Source organism: Rattus norvegicus, chromosome 3 (genome assembly GCF_036323735.1).
Source record: "Rattus norvegicus strain BN/NHsdMcwi chromosome 3, GRCr8, whole genome shotgun sequence".
Lineage (NCBI taxonomy): Eukaryota > Metazoa > Chordata > Mammalia > Rodentia > Muridae > Rattus > Rattus norvegicus.
The window spans coordinates 187652255-187673885 of NC_086021.1; the positions used below are offsets into that span (position 1 = coordinate 187652255).

Here is a 21631-nt window from a genome sequence, read left to right on the forward strand (position 1 = left end):
GGAGTGAGAGGCAGACGGGGCACCTGGAAATACAAGCCTAAACTCTCTTCGACGTAACCCTACCTGTCAATGCTGACGGCTGCAAACTGCTCCCCAATGTTCTCGTCAATGCTGAGAGTTGTGGGGCCAGCCTCACCTAACCTGTACACCCAGTGCACCTTCTGATTACGCAGAGACACTCCCATGTAGTCCCCGGTGGCCTGTGGCGGTGGCCAGAAGGTGCAGTTAGGATGGGGCTCAAACACCATCCATTTCTACCCCGAAGTCCGGTATGGCCCATCCCCCCGTCCTGCTCAGTACCTGGCGGCTCCCCATGTACAGAACAAAGCGGTCCCCAGTGTTCTCGCCAGGTTCAGGCGCTGGCACTGGGCTCTGGATGTAGAACTTGAGGGCGGTGTAGGCAGCAAGGTCAGCGAGGTCTCGTGGGGTGCGCAGCCGTACCCCCGAACGCCCGTTGAACTTCATGGACACCTTGACCTGGAAGTGTAGCACAAGACAGTTTACCACCCAGCTTCTCAGATCTGTTGCCGATCGCTGCACATCTCTCTAAGGTGAGCGCCCACCTTGTTGGCGGCACTCCGGGCCTGGGCAATGAGCTTGCGCACACGACCGATGTTGGCAGACAAGGCCAGGCTGGCGTTGTGCACCCCTCGGTTCTCCAGATGGCTCAGTTTGGCCAGCAGCTGTGGCAATGTCTTCTCCAGGGTAGACACTGCAGGAGAGTGGGATGAGTGGGATGAGAGCCTTGGCTCCCACACCTCGGCCCCCAAGAAGGCGAGGACCACTCACGCTCACCTGAACTGCTTGCATCCCGTTCCGCCTGGCTCAGGTCCTGGCCTCGCAGGCCCCCCAGCTGGCTCTGCCACCGCTCCACATTCTTCTGCATACCCTGAAGCTGAGACTGCACATGGGCGGCCGTGTCGCGGGCTTCTGCAGCCACAGCCTTGGCGTGAGCGATCTTCTCGCTGGTCTCGCCTATAACAGACGGAAGCCATGCCCAGCAGGAGCCAACTTCATGCTCCTGGGGCCCTCGGCTGCGCACGCCCGCCCCTCTGCACAGCAGCTCCACACTTGCCGCTCGATACATTCAAAATCCTACCCACTCTTCTCTTCTTGGCCCTGTAATACTCCCACCCAGGGCCATTATCAGGAGTCTTGCCCCGCCTGTTTCTAGGTTTGTGGCCAGGTGTGCCTGGGACATTTTGGTGGCCACAGGAAAACCTAGACAGCAGGGTCAGACCACATTGTCAGTTCTGAGCCCTCTTGGACAGGCAGCCAGATGAACCCCACTCTGACCTCTGTGCTTGCTGGTCAGCAGGTCTTTTCTGGGAACGCCCTCCTGGACCAAGGGGCTCTGTTGGACGCGCTCCTACATCCTCCAGTAACTACCCCACTACGGCTTGTCCCGTGCCCGCCCATAACTTCAGCACTGTCCAGCACTCTTGTGACCTGCTCATCGGTGCCAAGTGCCTGCAGGGCCAACTGTGCCGGTGACTTGCGCCTCAGGGGTCAGAGGCACAAGCCCAGAGTGCTGCTTAGCACGGGAGCCTCCTCGGACACACAGACCACAGCACGGACTGACGTCTGCTCTCACAAGGCACTGCTGAGTGCGGAGGAGGGATAGGCAAGAGAAGGGAGAAGTTACGCACTTGTGTCCATGGCCAGCATGGCTTGTGCCTCCTGGATCTGGGCGGCCAGCTGGTTCTTCTTGGCACGGACATCGCGAAGCTGGGTCCCCGCGGCCTGCAGGCGGCCATGAGCTGCAGAGAGGAGGCAGCCTCAGTGGCAAGGAGTTCCACCCAAACCCTCCTGGCCCATAGATGGAGTGAGAACAAAGACAGAGGCCTTGAGCTTCATCCATCCTCCTCCACCTGTGTGCACACCACCCAAGTCAGGCAGACATTACACCCCAACTCCCGCCCACAGAGTAGACCCCATGGCGTAGAAGCCACCCAGGGCAGGCACATTTAGGACCTATTGATTCTCACACCAAACCGCACTAGAACCATCCTGAAGCTACAAGGACATGTCCCAGATGTCACAGATACTCACCAAGGCCCAGCCTCTCCTGGTGCCCCAAGATGGTCTCCACCAAGGCACTGCTGTTGGCTAACAGCTGCCGGGCTCCAGCTGCTAGGCCCCGTTGCACCACCATCTGCAAAAGATCAGAGGCTGTTCACATGGGGCTGTTCACACCACTGGGCCCGGGGAGCAGGGCTCCGGTGGGGCCACAGACGCTCAAAGCCTCACCTCCCACGTGCGGCTGGCCTGCCTCAGCGCGTGGCCTGCGGCATCTTCGGCAGCCTGTACGGCCTGCAGGATGCTGCTATAGGCATTGGAGGCTTCCACCGCCCTCTGGATGAAGCGGTCCTGATTGATTCCCTGGATAATGCTGCCAGGAGAGAAGGAGGATCATGGGATATGTGGTTGGGTGTGCCGGAGAGCATAGCCCGGCTGGCCGCGTCTCATGGTCCCTCACCCCCTTTAGATCTGCTCCTTCCTGCCAAAACCTGGGCCCCAAACTTCCCCTGAGGCTACAGAAAGCCTGACTTCTCCCTCCAGGAACCCTCCCAGGCTTGTGTACCCACAGGCATCCCAGCTACACCCCTGGGGGTGCCTCACGCATACCCAGACAGGTTGATCGCCAGCTGATTCAGCTTCTGAGCGTGGGCCTCAGCAGCCTCTACTAAGTCCACCTTGCTGCTGGCGGGGGAAAAGGCCTGCATCCTCTTCAGTAGCGGTGTCCAGGCTCCATCCAGGCTGGCCGCCAGGTGCTCTAGGTCCTGTGACGGCAGTGGGCTTTATTTTAATTGCCCTCCTAATTCAGGACCAGGTAGTGGTATGCATGCGAGTGATAGCTTTAAGCTGGCAGCAACCAGAAATCTTAGAGGAAACTAGCCAGATGTGACTGAGGTGCGGGGGGGGGGGGCGTATTTACCTCCTTAGCCTTGTCTATGCCCTGCAGAAGCTCAGAAACATGGGCCAAGGTGAGACTGGCAGCTTGGAGAGTGGCCTTTAGGGTGGCGTTGTCCTGGGACAGCTCCTGTTTCCATTGCTTGGGACAATATTTTAAGAGAGGCTATAAATGAGGCCCTAAACACCGTAGGGCAAGGAGAAAAGGCAGGAGGGACTGGGTTTGAGAGAACATGGGCGACAGTCAGAAAAGACCAAGTAGAGGAGGGGAGATGTAGGGAGAAGAGGGAGAATGGGGAAAGAGTTGACAGAAGACCAGGGCCTGGGGAGGAGGCAGCCCAAGAGTAGAAAAGGTGGGAGGCGACAGGGACACAGGACAAGAAGTAAATATACTCACCAGGGCTTCTCTCAGCCGCTCCTCATTGCGGCTGTTGAGTTCATCAGCCTCCCGGGTAGTATTGACTGCATGGTTCAGGGCCTCACGGAGGTCCATGAGGCCAGACTCGTACTGAGCCAGCTGGTCCCGAATGTGTGTGGCCAATGCCTGGTTCTCCTCCCAGAAGCTAGTCAGCTGCTCCTGGACACGCGCCATCACTGGCCAACACCAGAGTAGGAAGGCAGTCACCATGCTCCCCAGACCCCTTTGTGACCCCCCAGTCTCTGCCCAGTGACCATCTAGTCCTCCTCTAAAGCACTAAACTAAAGTTGTTTTAAGTTTGGCCCCAGAGCTCCCAGGCCATGACCCTGAGCAGCCCTGCCTAACAGGGTTTGACCCTACTCACGCCTCTGGGCTTCTGCCAGTTCAGCTTCTGCCACTGCCTGTGGGGCCCCCAGGTCACGAGTCCGCATATCCCAGAGTAGCCGCTCCACTTCAGCCAGTGCCCAGCGCAGCTGCTCGCCAGACGGTGTTGTGGCATTGCCTGGAAATCCTTGAGATGCCAGTTCTATAGAGAGGGGATTGTCAGGGCCTGGGGCTAGACGCCACTCACCCACTTCCAAGCCTGAGACCTGCCCAGGGCATTAGGCAGGACACCAGCACATATCCCAGCAGTACTTCACAGGTTCTTAGAGCCCCCAAGATTAAGACCCCTCTCCACCTTTCTCTCTTCAACCTGACACACGGTTCATCCCAATTCCTCCCCCTCCCCCAAGCAGAAAGCTCACCCCCTCCTGCCCCCATCCCAATCCTTTGGCTGTGCCAGATCAGGTCATAAGATTGGGAACCCCAGGTTCTTCTCAGCCATGGGTCTGTCCGTCACTGAGGAGGTATGCTCGTATTCAGTGGTGCTATGAAGGTCTAGCTCTGGGATCCAACAGACCCTGGCCGAACAGCCACTTGCCCAGAGACCAGAAACTTACAGGACCCAGCCAGCTTAAGAGGAGACTTCCAGGAGGCCCGTCCCGCCCCTACAAGCAGCTCACCCTATACTGGGCCCAAGCATCAGCCAGCCTTACCATTCAGGGCACGGCTCACAGCTTGCACGATCTCCAACAATTTCTGTGCCCGGACCAGCGTGGACTCCGTGTTGTCCAGCAGCCGGCCTGCCTGATCTTGGACCCCTGTGGCCTGTGGGTACAGTTCCCTTCAGCTGTGGTGTTTGTGGGTGCATGACTGAGGTAGGGCAGGATGAAAAGGGTGGTCCCAGGGATGGGGGAGGGTGGCTTTGGTGTCAAGGACTGGGGGGTCCTGGGGCCAAGGGTTTCCTGAGGAGAGGCCCCCCCACAGGATTCTGGAATGGGATCACAGGTCTTGCCTGACTGCCCAGCCTCTCTGTATCCTGTTGAAGGCTTATACTTTGCTGCTCTAGAGTCTGTAGCTGCTCTGCTGTCTGGTTGTGGGGTCCCAGTGGGCTCCGGAGCTTACTCTGTAGGGGGTGCGGAAGGTTAAGTACCACACGGCCAGCTAGAGGAGGCAGGGCAGGCAGGTGGGCATGAAATACCTGCAGGTCAGCAATGGAGGCATTCAGCCTGTGCAGCCTGGCCCAGGCCGTGGAGCTGGCATTGATACCCCGCAGCTGCTCACGGATGGAGGGAAGGAGGGCACCAGCCCGCTCGAGGTCATCCAGAAGCAGGACCACACAGTGGTCACACACTGTAGGCAGGGGAGAGTGGGTCCGGAGGACATGGGTGAGTCAGGGATCACAGGACAACCAGATTGGCCAGCAGCCGGGTCTCGGGTAATACGGAGTGAGTGGGTCAGGGCAGAAATTAATCGGGAAAATGGGGTCAACTGAACTGTGCCAGTTACATCAAAGTTATAGGGATATGAGGTCAGCAGGGACACCCCAGGGTCAAGCGGAGGCCCCAATCTGGTCAGGAGGAAGCTGGCCTAAGGTTATAAAACACTTCACTGGGGAGAATCCTGCTCAGTGAGATCCCCCAAAGGGACAGTGGCCAGCGTTGGAGCAACAGCCCCAAGTGGAGTCTGAGGGTGGATATCAGGTTAGCATGACGTTGTGGAAGTCCTCAAAACTGGACACTGGAGCTGGGGTTCCTCTGGGGTGTCAGGGTTACTTAATACAGGGAATAAACACTAGGCCATCAGGACTGGGAACCCCAAGTACCAGGCAGAGTAGAAATGGCAGGGGAAGAGCGAATAGGGGAGAGTGAAGGCTCACCCTCACAGTGTATGCCATGGCTCCCAGGCCTGCCCGGTACAGGCACCTGGTGCTGCTGGCTGCAGGTGTCACAGCGCTCCCCACTGAGCCCTGGAGGACAGGTGCAGCGGCCTGTGTGTGGGTCACAGTGGCCTCGTGGACATTGGCAGCCTGCAGCAAGAGTATGGGGTAGGTAGATGTGACCATAGACATCCAGGGATGCCTGCCTCTCTCCACCCTGCCGTCCCACACTCCTGTACTCACGCCTGCAACCTTTCTCCGGGAGTCCCCAGTAGCCAGGAGCACACTCAAGGCACTGGGGTCCTGTGGTCCCTGGCCGGCAGTGACACTGACCAGTCTGAGGGTTGCACTCAGAGCCCTCAGCAGCTGGTCCACAGGCACAAGGGTGGCAGCCCTGGCATTGCTCAAAACCGAAGTGTCCTTCCTGTAATACACCTCTTCGTCACAGTCTGCCCAACCCTCAGCATCACACTTTGCCAGCCCTGAGATAGAAACCTGGGCTATCTCAGGCTCACTTTGCCAGCCCTGGGCTATCTCAGGCTCCTCAGGACCAGCTAAAGCTCCCCCCATAGCCCATTTCTCCACAGACCAGGACTCTTCTCTCTCAGTACACTTTCTCCACAGGCCTGGTTCCTTCCTCTAGTCCACCCCGCCCTCAGGCCTACACCCAGCCCTACCAAACAGTGGTCACAACGTTGTCCAGTCACGCCTGCCTTACACAGGCAGCGCCCAGTCTGGGGATCACAGGTTTCTGTCCCGCATGGGGAACAGTCACACCCTGCAGAAAGTAGGGGCTATGGTTACTGCCCTGTCCTTCCAAACCTAGCCTGCTACCTCCTGCTGTTTTCCCCATTATTTTGGCCCTAGCCTCTCGCACCCCATATTCACTGGTCCAGTTTGGCTCTTCTCCTTGCAGCCCCACCCTGAAGGGGACACCACAAGGACAGGGGCAGACCGTGAAGCTGGAGACATGGCCTACTCACACCGGTATATAACCTGTTCTCAGGGTGCACCCAAGATCCCACTCAGTGCTTACGGGTGCAGTTGCCTGGCAACAAGGCATTGCCGTAGAAGCCAGGGGCACAGCTTTCACAGCGGGGCCCGGTAGTATGACGGAGGCAGCCTCGACAAGCGCCTGTCAGGGGGTCGCAGTCACTGAAGATCATGTTGGGGTCTCCATTACCGCTGCAGTCGCAGGGCTGACAGGAGCTGCCTAGCACCAGAGGGTTCCCAAAAAAGCCAGGTGCACACCTAGAGTAACAAGGAGCGGTCAGGGTCTGGTGGCCCTACTCTGGGCACCCTGTTGTCGGTGGAGATTCACCCTGCCTAATTACCGTTCACAGGAGGCACCGGCATAGCCAGGCCTGCAGAGGCACTGGGTTCGGCCATTTCTTAAGATGCAGCCGTCTGCAAAACTGTAAGGATTAAGACAAGCAGTTGTTACACACCAGCACCTCTCGGCAGGGCAGCCATGGGCTGCAGGGGTTCCCACCCTCACCTTCAGGGCTGCTGCCCAGTGCTGGGGCTCCCACCTAATAGCCTACCCCAGCTGCTTGGGTGCTGCAGAAGGGACCGGCTACTTACTTATTGGAGGGCACCGCCAAGGGGCAAGGGCAGCTCACACAGGGAGATGCAGGGTCACTGGGATCACTGCTGACGAAGCCAGGTCTGCAGCGCTCACACTGGTCCCCTTCTGTGTTGTGCTGGCAGCCCTGGGGCACGGTTCATGGTCAGTGCAGAGAGAAGCAAACACATCTCTACCTCACCCCAACTCCAGGGACAGCTCTAAGCCAGGGAGTATTGTATTCTGGATCTAGGGTCTGAGTTTATCTGGAAGCACAGGCCCTGGGGTCTTCCTGGTCACCCTGCTTAAGAGTACTCACCACACAAGTGCCAGAGCCAGGAAGGCAGCGGTCTGAATGCCCATGGCACTGGCAGGGGACACATCGGCCCAGGAAGAGACCCTTGGTGTCCCGGTAATAGCCAGGGGCGCACTCCTGGAGAGAGGCAGGTAGGGCATTAGTGATTGGATGCCAACCCCAAGGCTGGGCAGACCAGGTGGGCCACTCACACATCAGCCTCTGGGGACCTTCCTGCACTAGCAAGGGCTTCAGAGACAGCACACACTGGATCATAGTGAGTTGGATCCCAGAACTGCTGGCCATGTCTGACTGTTAGGCCTCCAAACTTATGAACACGGTGCCAGACATGGATACCACAGCTCAGGAATGACCGGTCTGTGGGACTGGTGACCAGAGCCACCTTCTCTCCACCCTGAACATCGTTTTCTAGCGGCGGTCAGTCACAAACCTTCCCTGGGTATCACGCTGGTCCACCCAGATCCTCAGGCAGAGAGGGAGCAGGGAGTGGGAATCAGGGTAGATCAGGGATGCTGGTTGTGTGGGTCCTGGGTGAGCAATGGACAGGGTAGCAGCAGCTGTGTGTGTGTGGAGGGGTAGACAGTAGTGAATGCTGGGACACCAGGTAAGGCCGAGCAGCTACCTGAGCAAGTACAAAGGCTGCAGGGTAGCAGAGAGGAAGACATTTAGGGGCAGACACGACACAGGGTAGAAAGTAGATGCTGGGGGTTGGGGATTTAGCTCAGTGGTAGAGCGCTTGCCTAGGAAGCGCAAGGCCCTGGGTTCGGTCCCCAGCTCCGAAAAAAAGAACAAAAAAAAAAAAAAAAAAAAAGAAAGTAGATGCTGGCAGAGCATGCTCGGGGAAGGAGCTACAGGGGGTGGGGCAACTTCCTGGCTAAGCGCCCACCCTCACCCCTTTACCTGGCATGAGTCCCCTCGGTAGTTGGCAGGGCACATACACAGTTCCACATTGCTGGCTGGAGGCCCCCCGCCAGCTTCGCTGGCCACCTCTAGTACCACTCTACGCAAGGAGACAGTGGAAGAGGTCTGTGAGAAGAGGGCACGGATCTGCAGCTGCTCCAGGCCGGCCAGCACCATCATGAGTTCCTCTCGGGACACTGGGTTGTGAGTCTCCAAGTGCCGGAAGTTCCCCTGCGGAACCAAGGTTAAGACCTCAGCTGGGGGACGTGGGGGAGCGCAGAACCGACCCCCACAGATCACAGGAGGAGGGGGCTCCAGCAGGCGCCTGTGCTGACAGTGCACGGTTGGGCTCCTACTTCACACCACAAAACCGACTCCACGTACATTAAGAACTTAAATGCACAAAGAAAACAGCTCAAGTTGTTAAAAGGACACATAAATGGGTCCTTTCTGACATCAGAGAGGCAAATACTGCTGCAAACGAGACACAAACCGAATAAACTTGGTAAACTTCCAGACATCGAGAATCTGTTCACCAAAGGACAATTTGAAAGCTCTTTTTGCTTTTACTTTTTTTCTTTTTTTCCTCCGGAGCTGAGGACTGAACCCACGGCCTTGTGCTTGCTAGGCAGGTGCTCTACCACTGAGATAAATCCCCAACCCCCCTCCTGGACATTTTTAGAAAGAAAGCTACAAGGCCCATGAGACAGCTCATTGAGCAAGTGCCTGCCACCCTCAGGCCGAGTTCAGTCCGCAGGACCTGCCTGGTAGAAGAGAACCAACCCTTGCCGAGTCGCCCACTGATTCCATGTGCATGCCTGTAATGTGCATGCATGCATGTGCATGTGTATATAACACACATCTAATAAAAAAAAATACAATGTAGTGAACTAGAAAAAAAAAAACATCAAGCTACAAACTGGAGGCGGCTCTTGGTGTGTCTCGAGTGGGGTCATCTGAAAGGTAGAGAGCCCAAGGGAGAGACACGGAGGGGCTCCCACAGTGCCCGAGAGGCCCCTCACCCACTGTGCTCGAGGGTTTTAGAACCAGAGACCCATCACGGATGGTCAGAAAGGAAACCCGCTGACCTCTGTCTCCTACTGTGGAGACCAGTCAGAACAGTGACGCCGCTGCCTTTGGGCCCTTGCTGGGCTCCAGGCCAGCTCTGCTCACCTCTACCAGCTGTAGCTGCCCTCGGTGAACCTGCCCAGGTGAAGGGTACGCCAGCTCCAGGAAGGCGATGCTCATTTGGTTGCCCTGAGAACCACACAAATGGACCAGGTGAGGGCTGGCAACTGGGCTTGGTCCACTATCCCGGTTGGCCGTGCCCACCGCACTCCACAACCTGCAGCACGACATCTGGCCGGCTCTCGTAGGGAATGAAGACATCACCTCGACGGGTCTCTGAGTGCAGCTCATAGTGGAGGGTCCCACCGTAGGATGACACCTGGAGCCAGCACAGTGGGAACGGTGTCCAGCTTTGCCACACCCATCCTTACCACACCCTCACCCAGGCACCTCTCCAGCTCCCTTTACAATGTAGCTCCAGGTTCCCGGCATGCGACTTCATTGTCACCCACGGATGCTCCCCAGCGCCCCAGGGCACTTCCTACCCTCCGAGTACAACCCCTCAAACCAAAGGCTCACCCTGTCTCCCAGGTAGGAGGGCGGGGCCTGCCAGTACAGCTCTGGGAAAGTGTCGGCCACAAGCCGCAGATCTGCGTGCAGCAGCTCCATCTCGGGCCGATGCTCGTGGGGTACAACCTGTCGGTCGCTGCTCAAAAGCACCCAGCCCTCCATGTCCATGAACTGTGAGCACACACATGGGTCACAGAGTGGAAACTTGGCCTTGCCCTGCACTCCAGGGCCCCTCTAATGGCTTCCGCCTCAGTCCCAGGCTAGGGTAGGATACCTCATGGCGGGCATAGTTAGAGTTTCCACAGCGCTCTGTGGCTCCGAAACAGAAGCAGCGGGTACAGCCCTTGGGGTTAGCAGCATCCAAGGAGAAGGTCCCCACGCGACACTGGTCACATCTGGAGCCCTGTACATTCTCCTAAGGGCAGGGGACAATCAAGGCTGGTGTTGAGAGCCAGACCTTAGACCGTTTTTTTTGCCTTGTCCCCCTAAAAGCTTCCAGGAAGTCCATGGGTCGGCTGAAGCAGATTTGTAGGAAGGGGCCCGTGAAGGTGACCTGGACATAAGCCCCTGCTCACCTTGCAATGGCACTGGCCTGTGAAGGGGTCACACACACTGGCCATGGTGCCTGCCTCATGACAGTCACAGGGGCGACAGCTAGGATAACTATAGAAGCCTGGTGCACAGGTGTCACAGCGACGCCCAGCTACATTGGGTCTGCATCTGTGAGGACAAAGACTCTGTGAGTCCCCCTCTAGCCCTGGGTCATGCAGATCCCACAGGACCCCGGCCCCTACAGTGTCATCTGAGATGAACAGGAGTGGGGTGTGAGAGGTGATCCTCTCCCTGACCCGAGATCCCGCAAGATTGTGGGGTGCTGTCTGGACTCGCCTGCACTGGCCGCTGTCCATGTCACAGGTGGGGTCCGTCAGCTCCTGGACGCCGGGTCCTGAGCAGTTACACTCCTCACAGCCCACCAAGGGGTGGCAACCAAAGCTCTGTGGCTGGCAGACCAGGCAGTCGGGGGGCACAGTGCGTGGAGGACAGATACACTGACCTGTGAGCTCGTCACACAGGCGGGCTCCGCAGTCACAGGCTGTTGGGGTGGACAGTACTAGTTGACCCCCCCCCGCCCCATTCAAACCCCAGATGCATCCCATAAGGACGTGGTAGGGAAGGGCAGGGACACTACCCTACTTCTACCCCTTCTGGGCTCCTATGTGTAAGTGTCAGGGCTACAGGTCACCTGCTGCTGCTTCCTAGACTCTGTTAGACAAGCCCACAAAACAGTGCCCATCACCCAGGCTACTAGCTCCCAGAGGAGCACAGACAGGAAGTGATGTGCAGTCAGTGAGGCTCCAGAATGTTCCCTTGCCCACCATGCCCCCGGGAGAGTCCTTGGGATTCAGCACACTGGCTCTGATTCTCCGAGCACTGGGTACTCACGCCTGCAGTTGGGGAAGCCCCAGTAGCCAGTGGCGCAGCGGGAGCAGTCACGGCCAATGACGTGGCCCCGGCAGGGGCATTGGCCCCCGAAGGGTTCGCATGTGGGGCCTACGGCACCCACCTCGTGGCAGCCACAAGGGAGGGCCCCATTGTTGTAGAAGAGAGACAAGGAGGTGGCAGCGTTCCGGCAGAACAGAGACGAGCTGCTGGGGCTGTGTGGAGGGAAACGGTGAGCCTGGCTCCTGGCCTGACCCCTGAGACCCCCACTCCCCTTCCTGCTCCAACCCAACCCACCTAATGTGGTAGCCCTGGGTGGCGCAGTGGCTGATGAAGTCATAGGATTTGTCCAGGGGCTCCTCTTGGAGGTAACTGGAGCTGTAGGCATCCTCAGGGACGACAAGTATGTAGTCCTACCGGACAAGACCTGGTCACTTTTGCAAGGGCCCAGCAGAAGGGCCTGGCTGGGGGAATGTGCACAGAGCCTGTGCTCTGTGGAACAGGTAATGGTGCAGCCCCCTCAGACTGGCTAAGGTCAGGGCATGGCAGTCCTAGTCTGGAAGACAGTGAAGGGACAGCAAGCCAAGTGTCCAGCGTTGCTCATGCCCTCGTCCCGTTACCCAGCCTGCACTTCCGCCCACTAGCTAGGCTTAGTGGCTCAGCTCTCAGGGAGCCTCTAGAGCCTCCTATGGTGCACCCATGATGGGGGATGGCCTGACAAGCAGGTGATATACTCAAGCTGAGAGCCACCGATATGGGACGGGCATAAAGGGAAAATCACTCTGGAAGTGTCACACCAGCCCTAAGGCTCACCAGCCAGAGCCACCGGCCTTCTGGCACACGCACGGTCACGGCGAGCTCGTTGTCCGTAACATCCAACATTGTTTGACCCTCGCACGACACCAGGGTACGGCAGCCATAACCATGTGGACAGAAGCTGGCATTGGCGTGGCCTGGCAGGGGGTCAGAACAGGAAGGTCAGGCCTCCAGTACTAACCACTCTAGCTGCATGGCTGATCTGTCCTAGGGCTAGGACAGTTAGAGATATCAGGGGACACAGACAGGACAGGTCTTGTGCTAAGAACTTCAGGCATGTCACAGGAAGAGAGCCTACCAGCAACCTTTGAGAGCAGGCCTCATTCTTTGCGAATGATACACAGCCACACATGATCAAGAGTCCTATGTACAAATGACCAGGCCCTCCAGGCACCTTACAAACAAACATTTGTCTCACTACTCCTGACAGACATGAAGAGCTCTAACACAGGGAACGGGTTTTGGTAAAAGGCTTCTGAGAACCGGGGTAGGTAAGGTGGAGTTACCACTCACTGAGACAGTAGGGCACTTTAGTTTGAAAACTGACAGCATCTGGGTTTTTCTCCCTTGTCACTGTGGAACACTTAGCTGCTCACCCTGCCAGATGCGGCCACCGTCGATGAGTACCTCCACAGGGAAGGAGGGGTGGACCGGCTGGTAGCTATGCAGCAGGAAGGCGTAACGGCCCAGGGTGGGCACCTGGGTGGTGAAGACCACCGTGCCCTGTTGAAGAGAGTCTCCAATGAGTGGTCAGAGTGGGGAACAGCTCTGTCTGCAGCCATCTGTTATGCGGTGGCAGATGACGGGGACCCAGAGCTCTGCCCTGCCTCACCCCCATCCCTGGAGAGGCTGCCCAGAGCCCTCACCTGTGGGTGGCGTATCAAGGTGGGTTCTGCATTAGGATCCACCGCGGTTGGCGGCCGAGGCTGTGGTCCCACTGGAGATGCTCCCGGTGAGAGCTCCTGAGACTGGGTCAGAGGCAGGTCTGGAGGCAGTGGCAAGACCTGGCAGTCCTTAAGGACGATGGGCTGCGGTGGCTTCGGGAATCGGGAGGCTAGACAGGCAGCGCTGGGAAACACCAGGAATGAGAACACTCTCCTGGCCGACAGCTCCCCACTCCTCACCCTAGCCACGCCCGGCTCCAGTACCTGCCGGGGTTGAACGCTCCATGACTGCTCACACAGAAGACCCGGGGCTCCACAAACTCAGCGCTGAACTCCTCCACAGGTATCAGGGTGACACTGTGCTGTGGGAGGAAGGGTGATATGCTGCCGTTACCTAGGCAGCCCAGGACAGGAGGGGCAGCGGGATCTCGATGGCTGATCACATACACTGGCCTCCAGGAATCCTCTGAGCCTACACCCCATCACTCTTGCCTTCTGCCTGGAGCCCATACTCGGGTGCAGAACTGGTGACAGTTTCTAGGGTTGTTCCCCAACCCTTGTGGTGCCCCCACCTATCTACTCGTCTCCACCCCACCTGTCTTGGGCTCTTGGCTTAGAGGAAAAGAACACAGCCAGATCTGCATAAGCCCCTTCACAGGAAAGTGCACCACAGCCCCGCACTGCAGGAGCTCCTGGGACCCAAGGCTCTGTTCTCTTTTATACATACTTAGAACACGCTAGAAGAAGCCACCCTGGGGCAAGGATGCAAGGGGCTTTACCAGGAAGAAGTGAGCCTGCTCAGCCGTGAGCCGGATGCTGGCCTCAGAGTCCAGGTGGAAGACAGCTAAATGATGCTGGGTATCCCGAGCCGGACCCCGGCACAGGGAGCTGAGGGAGGGATGGACTGTAAGTGGAAAGGCCTGGGCAGGTCCTCCCACCAACCCTTTCCTGTCCTAAGCTTACCTGTAGGGACAGGGGTGGAGGTCGATCATCCCCTGCTGCGGGGCTCTCTGAGGGGTGTGCACAGCCACGCCCATCTCCTGGTGTGAATACTCACTGACGTACTCCACCACGAGAGCATATCGGCCTGGCCGAGGCACCGCCATCTCAAGCTGGATGTCCACCTGAGGGAGGGCAGAGTGACCGGAGCCCCATGGTCCTCACCCTTCCCGGTAGCTGCCTACAGCTACACTTGGACCCCAGGGCATCGCCAAGCAGGAGAAGGCCAATCCAGGTAAAGGAGGAAGCAGAAGCTAAGTGAGCTCCTGCTTTACACCCACTGTCCACTGGGGACAGCAGTAGCCACTCTGGGCCATGCACGGTAGTGCCACCATCTCACCACCCTGCCTTGCACCCACTCCACCACTGACAGGCCCCTCCTCCAGTCTAATGTCCACAGCAACCGCTCCCGCACAGACCCTCAGGTACCCACATCACTGCCGGCACAGGTCGCCAAGGGCGGGTGTAAGGGGCTGAGCTGCTCTGTGGGGCAGGGCCGGGGCAGGCTGTTGTCATGGCGACACAGGGCCTCAGTTCCAGCAGCGGAAGGGAAGCCATCCAGGGGTAGGTGAGCATAGAGGAGACAGCTGGAGGAGAGAAGCAGAGGTCAGCACAGGTCCACGCAGGATCCAGCCCCAACTCATCCTGCAAGACCTTACTTCTCTGTGGGGTGCAGGGCTGAGGGATGGTAGGTACAGGCCTCGGTTACTCGATGCTGTAGGAGAGCTGCCTCGTAGTAGGTGCTGGGCAGGAGGACCACGTAGTCCTGAGAGAGGTGGGGGATGAGTACACAGGCTCTGGGGCCCACAGCCTACCCTCCCCTGCTGTGGCCCTTGCCTCACCAAGAGTACACCTTCAGCCTCAACCAGCAAGGCCCAGGTGCCGGGGTTCAGCACAAAGGGCTCCCCAAAGCCCCTCTGGGGCACGGTGACAAAGGCAGGCTCTGTGCTGGGTGGGAAGGCCACTGGCTGGCTCTGCTCTGTGCCTGGGGTGGAGAGGGCAAGATGCTCAGGCTCAGTCCCCAGACCACCCCCGAGTCTGCACTTCACCCACATAACATACACCTCCCACGGGGCCAGGATGAAGGTGACACAGGCCGGGTCCACCACCCGCATGACTTGGGAGGTGTGGGTAGAAAAGGAAGGGGTAAGAAGACCCCACTCACAGTTGGTACAGCTGGAAAACTTGCCCTCTTCCCGAACAGAGACCTGCCCATTCACGCTGGTCGATCCACGGTTAACATATCGGAAGACCAGCCGAAAGAGGTCAGGGGAGGTCACGTTCAGCCTGGCCACGATCCTGGGCTGCGGTGGTGTAAGACAACAGTGTCACTCCTCTGACCCAGTACTGACCCTGATCCCGAGGTGCTGCTTGTTCTGCTGGCACCCCCAGAGTCCCATCAGCTTCCACCTCTGCACCACGCCCGGGGGGGAGGGCAGCACGGTCCACCTGGATAGCCGTCATATGTGCGTAGCCTCTCCAGCTGAAGTTCTCAAACTCCAGGGGGTTGAAGCCAAAGCGGACGGCATGGCCCTCGGGAGTGGCCGCCTCCTCTAGTTCCAGCCGTATGTGATGCAGGTCTGGCAAGTAGTGGTCCTTCGCTGGCCTGCCAGGGCACAGGTGTCTGAGTGGACGGACAGACACTGGCCCTTCATGGCCACCCGGACTTCCCAGGGGTATCTGGGTACCAAATGGGCTCCTGGCGAGGACACGGGGGATACCATTCTACTGCCTCCCCAGCCCAGGCCCACTCAGTGGAAGGACTTACTCGCTGCAGGAAGGGCCCTGGGTGTTAGGGCGGCACCTGCAGGCACCCGTCTTTGGTTCACAGCCCTGACCCAGGGCACCTCCAACATCACACCTGCAGCCTGTGTTGGAAAAGAACAGGATCAGAGGCTACCTGGTCCCTACCACCCTCAGGGGTCCCTCTCATAACTCTCCAGGTTAGGCCCCATAGGCAGGTCCCTACCAAGCCCAGAGAGGGGACAGCACGTCCACCTGGATAACTGTCATGTATGCATAGCCTCTCGCATCTACTACCCTCAGTAAATAAACTAACATCAACTCTTAAGGTCTGCTTGGGGGCAGGAGCAAGGGAACTGGGATGGATTAGTGATGTCTGCTAGGAACACAGGATGGGGAGCAAAGGGTCATGTGTCAGAACAGAGATACTCTCAGCACAAGCTGGCTGGCTGGCTGGCTGACTGGTGTGTGTGTGTGTGTGTGTGTGTGTGTGTGTGTGTGTGTGTGTGTGTACATCTGCTCCTCTTGCTGTTGTCAGAATGAGACCCCTCCCTGCCTGACCCACTTGTACTTCCCTGGGCCCCAGACTTCCAGTGTGCATAACACAACACAGATCATGGTGGGGGCGGTGTATGAGCACTTACTACGGCAGCCATAGTAGTCAGCATGATCCAGGCCAAAGAAGCCATCCTTGCAGGCTGCACAGGTCTTGCCACACACATGAGCCTTGCAGAAACACTGCCCATTGCCCTGGGGAGGAACGGGAAGTGAGGCTTGTTGAGGTGATACACTTGACTCCAGACCCCAACCCAATACCCAGACACTTTGACATACCTGGCACTCAGTAACTCCACCCAGTGTGCCTCGTGGGTCACAGCTGCAGCCTGAGGAGAACGGAGCAGGATTGAGAGCCCTGGGGGACAGGATGGGGGGGGACAGGTCTACCCCTTAAACCCCTAACCGTCCCTCTAGGGCAGACTCACGTGTGCAGCCTTCAGGGTTGCTGGAGCTCAGTCCCCAATACCCAGGTTTACAGCGGTCACAGCTTGGCCCCTCCACATGAGCCCGGCACGTACAGGGAGCCTGTGCCTGGGAGAGAGTAAAACTATGGGACAAAGGGGGCTGAAGCCCCTCACCCGCCCTTACCCCATGCTTGGCAGCCACCCAGGATGGAAATAAAGGACCAGCAGAAGAATCAATTGGGCCCTGAGGTTGCCACAGCAAGCGAGCAGCAGGCCGGACGGAGACCAGGGTTCCTCTGGACTTCAGACTTGGCAGGTTGGGTCCCCTACCTAATCCTCCACCATGGGCAATCCTGTACTTACCTCAGGAAGGGCAGGATTGGCTGGGGCCAGACCAGCAGGATGACAAGAGCCAGCTACAAAGAGATAACCAAGTTTCGATCACTCCTCAGTGACAGGGCTCAAGGTCAAGGGCTCCCCAGCCCCAGACGGAACCCAAGACCCTCCTGCGGTTATGAACAGGTGTGAAAACATGGACCTCCCCATCCCCGCCACCAAGGCAAGGGTACACGTGTTCCTCCCCGATTCTGCAGGTGGCCACACAGCATGCAGCTAACATGCATGAGTACACACGGGCACTCGCCCACACCCAATGAATGCATACCACATCCACACAGATCACATGAGTGATTCACAGAGCAGGGAACATATGCAGCACACGCAAACATCACATGTGAACACAGCACACGAACAACCTTAAAAAGCACACAGCCGGGGTTGGGGATCTGGCTCAGTGGTAGAGCGCTTGCCTAGCAACCGCAAGGCCCTGGGTTCGGTCCCCAGCTCCGAAAAAAAAAAAGCACACAGCTACAGAACACAGTCCCTGGGTGCACACCTGAGCTGACCTCTGTCTGTGAACAGTACACACGACAGACCACACAGGCAGGCCCACCACCAGCTCACCTTCGCAGTAGGGGAAGTTATAGGCCCCCGGCACACACATATCACAACGAAGTCCTGTCACTCGGGGACGGCACCTACACTGGCCAGTTGTAGGGTCACAGGTTGTATGCATGGAGCCATCGGCAGAGCAGTGGCAAGCTGGGGGTGGGGATAGGAGGTGGGGAAGTCAGCTTGTGGGTACAAGCTAGGGCTAAGTAAGAACTGCACACCTCCATTCTCCCAAGAAACTTACGGATGCAGCTGGGAAAGCCGTAGAATCCGGGGCTACATTCCTGACAAGTGGCGCCCGTGTAGCCAGGACGGCAGTGGCACAAACCACCCGCTCCACACTGTTGATCCAGGGACCCCCGAGGGTCACAGGCACAAGCTATGGGCATACAGGGAGAGGGTGGGGATCAGACCCTGCTCCTGTGGGGATGGCTTGACCCCTTCTTGCTTTGGTTCTCTGCTCACCATGACAGTCGGGGTACCCATGGTATCCTGGAAGGCAGCGGTCACAGTGAGGACCATCAAAGCCAGGTCGGCATTGGCAATGGCCAGACTCGTCACAGCCTTGAGGCAAGGTCCCTGCTGGACTGCAGCCACATACTGCAGAGTAGAATGTGTTACTGGGATCCTGACAGGAGCGGGCTGTCCCTCAGGCACCCCAGCCACCTATGCCCACGTGCAGGGATACCACTCACGCTGACAGAGAGGGAAGTGGAAATAGCCAAGGGCACAGTGGTCACACTTGTCCCCCTCGAAGCCGGTGCGGCACGTGCACTGGCCTGACTCTGGGTCACAGAGGCCATTGGCTACCCCAGGACTGGAACACTGGCATGCTGCAAGGAGAGAAGCAACTGATCGGTTGGTGCTTACTTGGTGCAGGAGCACCTCACAAGAGGATGGGGGTGCTGTACTCACGGTGGCAGCTAGGTCCGTAGAATCCGGGAGCACAGAGCTCGCAGTGGTTGCCCTGGAAGTTGGGTTTGCAGACACAGCGTCCCAACCTCGGGTCCTTCCGGCAGGCATTGCCCTGGGTCCCAGCGGCGTTGCAGTCACAGTCTGGGAGGGAGGTGAGGACAAGAGGCTTAGAAACAGGCAGACCCCAACCCTCCTGCCAGAAAGAACAGCCTTTTTTCTACAGAGTAACATTCTTACACATTTATGTGGCACAAATTAGCATCTAAAAAGGAGTAAAACTCCAGAAGCTGTAGGAAAACAATGCTGAGCTGCAGATTCAAACCACTTATCTGGCTGGGTGTGGTGGTCCATGCCTTTAGTCTATCTTGAGGAACAAAAGCAGGTGGATCTCTGTGAGTTCAAAGCCAGCCTAGTCTACACAGCTAGTTCTGTGCCAGCCAAGGCTATATACAGTGAGACCCTGGGTTTAACACACACACACCACCACCACCACCACCACCAACAACAACAACAACAACAACAACAACAACAACAACAACAACACAGCTGTTAATTTGTCACAGTTTTAACAGAGGCTCCTAATTAACAAAAGCACAAACGCAGGGAAAACAAGACTAAAATGTCAAGCCAGACAGAAACTTCTGGATGTATCATCATTTCTGGGAGTTGGGAAGAAGGAAGAAAAATGCATCAGGTGCTCAAATCATGCAGCCAAGAGTACTATGAACAACTATCTTTCGATTGCTGGTCCCGACAGGAACAGTGGCCTGGGTTGGTGGAGAGAGAGAGCAGCTGTAGCCAAGTAATCAGAAAACAGACAGCAAGCCACGTGGCAGTGGTGAACGCAACTCAGAGGCAGGTGGTTGGATCTCTAGAAGCCCAGCCTAGTCTACATAGCTAGTCTCAGGGCAGCCATGGTTATACAAGAAACCCATCTCAAAAACAGAAACAAAACAAAAGGTTAAAACTCAAAGCCACCAGTGAGGGCATCGCCTGACAGAAACACACCTTCCAGCTAGCAAAAGTCCAGAAAGGAAAGGTTAACAGGAAAAGAAGGAAGGACAAGAGGACAGGTGAGGCCCAGACTGAGTCAACAAGGGGCAGTCAGGGGTCAGGTTACTGCCCCTTCCCTATGCTTCCCTATGGTGCCAGCAGAGTTACAAGGAAACCCCACTGAGAGAGAGAGAGACAGAGAGAGAGAGAGAGAGAGACAGAGACAGAGACAGAGACAGAGACAGACAGAGACAGTCAGTCAGTTTCCAGGGCTAAAGAGAAGACGGGCAAAGAAGGTGGCTGGATAAGTCAGGAGGAAGGGGGCTGGAAGGTGAGGACCGCAGGCATTACAAACCAGCCAGAGATATCATACACAAACACACAGGGCCAGGCTACTGAAAAACAGCATCTGCCTCTGTCCTGCCCTAAAAGGACAGGATCCTGCCAACAGGACAAAAAAAAAAAAAAAAAAAAAAAAAAATCCATCTAGTGCTGGAGAGATGGCTCAGCGGTTAAGAGCACTGACTGCTCTTCCAGAGGTGCTAAGTTCAAATCCCAGCAACCACATGGTGGCTCACAACCATCTGTAATGAGACCCAATGCCCTCTTCTGGTGCGTCTGATATGTGAAATAAATTAAAAAAAAAATCATTTAAAAGGTGCGACCCCAAATAAACAATAAAAAGTTAAACAAAACAAAAAGGGGCAACCCCATCCCAGAAACACTGAGAAGGGGGTCCCTGTCTCTGCATTAGGAGGGAGATCTCCGCTTGAATGGAAAGCAGAGGCTACTGTGTGGGTCGGCGCTATGCACACAGCTGGTACACCAATATCGCTGTCTTATGTTAGCGAGCTGACTTGGCAACCGGGCAAAAGGCCACCACATATGCAAGTCGGCTAAGCCAGAGCCTGCTGATGGCTGGGAAACACCCTGTGGAGACGAGACCATGAGACATCGGATCATGCTGGGACGGGATGTTTGTTATAGCATCTTTCTACTCCCATGCCCCATCTGTCCATATAACAAAGCAGTGGGAGGCCATGTTTACACAATTGTGGTAGAAGACACAACCCCTAAACAGCGTGTGTGGTTCACTGCAGCGTTTATAGAGAATGGGCGCGCACACAGAGTGCGGGGAGAAGGTTGTTTGCCTTCTGTGTTTGCTGAGGAGCCCAAGGCTTTGCGAAAGCCAGGCCATTTACTGCACCACAGCTACAGCCCCAGGCAGAGCTCCTGGGAGAGTTTCTCATGTGACTGTGTTGGAGATAGGCTCAGCAGTCAGGAGCACCGGCTACTCTGGCAGAGGAAGGAGATTCAGGGCCCAGCACCCACGGGGTGGCTCAGAACTGTAACTCCAGGACCAGACGGATCCAACACTTTTTCTGCCTCTATGGGCGCCAGGCAGACACACACACACGAGCATGCATACACATGAAATAAAAATTAACTTTAGGGGCTGGAGTGATAGATGGCTCAGCAGTTAAGAGCGCCGACTGCTCTTCCAGAGGCCCTGAGTTCAAATCCCAGCAACCACATGGTGGCTCACAACCATCTGTATGAGATCTGATGCCCTCTTCTGGTGTGTCTGAGGACAGCTGCAGTGTACTTCTATATAATAAATATAATAAATAAATCTTTAAAAAAAGAGACTTTTATTTTTAAAATAACTTTTAAAAGTTAAAAACTAAATGAAAGGTGGTTAAGGTAAAAACTGGCTTTGTCCTGTGGGTCCTGATGACCTCAGGATACTTACTCACGATCTGTCCGGCAGGAAGCACCTGTTCTCCCGTGTCATTATGGGGAAATGAAGGCAGAGCTAAGGGAGGAGATAGCAGACTTGTCAACTAGGTCTCTCTGGCTCCAGTACCACAGACTCTCCAGGGCCCTTAGCCCTGGGTCTTCCACCCTTCCTAGGCCCTTCAATCCCCTCAGGTAGTGACCCTGGTCCTTCCCAACCAACACCCCCCCAAGCCCGAGCT

The 21631-nt window shown here is 56.9% G+C and overlaps 1 protein-coding gene across 1 annotated transcript in view; it reads right to left on the minus strand.

The window, feature by feature from the left end:
- Lama5 (laminin subunit alpha 5) overlaps positions 1–21631 on the minus strand; it is a 48071-nt gene that overhangs the window by 4351 nt on the left and 22089 nt on the right. Inside the window, exons 11-62 of the mRNA NM_001191609.1 lie at positions 21406–21468; positions 18660–18800; positions 18440–18577; positions 18210–18344; positions 17989–18123; positions 17757–17894; positions 17157–17209; positions 16815–16920; positions 16666–16715; positions 16476–16581; positions 15857–15956; positions 15538–15694; positions 15254–15392; positions 14931–15073; positions 14748–14854; positions 14522–14675; positions 14053–14213; positions 13869–13977; positions 13354–13451; positions 13072–13273; positions 12802–12928; positions 12203–12342; positions 11687–11802; positions 11393–11604; positions 10838–11042; positions 10525–10669; positions 10224–10364; positions 9959–10120; positions 9657–9758; positions 9485–9568; positions 8312–8542; positions 7415–7528; positions 7116–7243; positions 6866–6946; positions 6568–6782; positions 6209–6309; positions 5775–5955; positions 5532–5681; positions 4854–5005; positions 4668–4778; positions 4369–4480; positions 3696–3857; positions 3311–3507; positions 2939–3055; positions 2629–2783; positions 2251–2392; positions 2053–2155; positions 1650–1760; positions 796–975; positions 564–712; positions 301–477; positions 64–200 (exon numbers count right to left, since the gene is read on the minus strand). Coding sequence (NP_001178538.1) covers positions 64–200; positions 301–477; positions 564–712; positions 796–975; positions 1650–1760; positions 2053–2155; positions 2251–2392; positions 2629–2783; positions 2939–3055; positions 3311–3507; positions 3696–3857; positions 4369–4480; positions 4668–4778; positions 4854–5005; positions 5532–5681; positions 5775–5955; positions 6209–6309; positions 6568–6782; positions 6866–6946; positions 7116–7243; positions 7415–7528; positions 8312–8542; positions 9485–9568; positions 9657–9758; positions 9959–10120; positions 10224–10364; positions 10525–10669; positions 10838–11042; positions 11393–11604; positions 11687–11802; positions 12203–12342; positions 12802–12928; positions 13072–13273; positions 13354–13451; positions 13869–13977; positions 14053–14213; positions 14522–14675; positions 14748–14854; positions 14931–15073; positions 15254–15392; positions 15538–15694; positions 15857–15956; positions 16476–16581; positions 16666–16715; positions 16815–16920; positions 17157–17209; positions 17757–17894; positions 17989–18123; positions 18210–18344; positions 18440–18577; positions 18660–18800; positions 21406–21468 — 7075 coding nt within the window. The remainder of the gene's footprint in view (positions 1–63; positions 201–300; positions 478–563; positions 713–795; positions 976–1649; positions 1761–2052; positions 2156–2250; positions 2393–2628; positions 2784–2938; positions 3056–3310; positions 3508–3695; positions 3858–4368; positions 4481–4667; positions 4779–4853; positions 5006–5531; positions 5682–5774; positions 5956–6208; positions 6310–6567; positions 6783–6865; positions 6947–7115; positions 7244–7414; positions 7529–8311; positions 8543–9484; positions 9569–9656; positions 9759–9958; positions 10121–10223; positions 10365–10524; positions 10670–10837; positions 11043–11392; positions 11605–11686; positions 11803–12202; positions 12343–12801; positions 12929–13071; positions 13274–13353; positions 13452–13868; positions 13978–14052; positions 14214–14521; positions 14676–14747; positions 14855–14930; positions 15074–15253; positions 15393–15537; positions 15695–15856; positions 15957–16475; positions 16582–16665; positions 16716–16814; positions 16921–17156; positions 17210–17756; positions 17895–17988; positions 18124–18209; positions 18345–18439; positions 18578–18659; positions 18801–21405; positions 21469–21631) is intronic.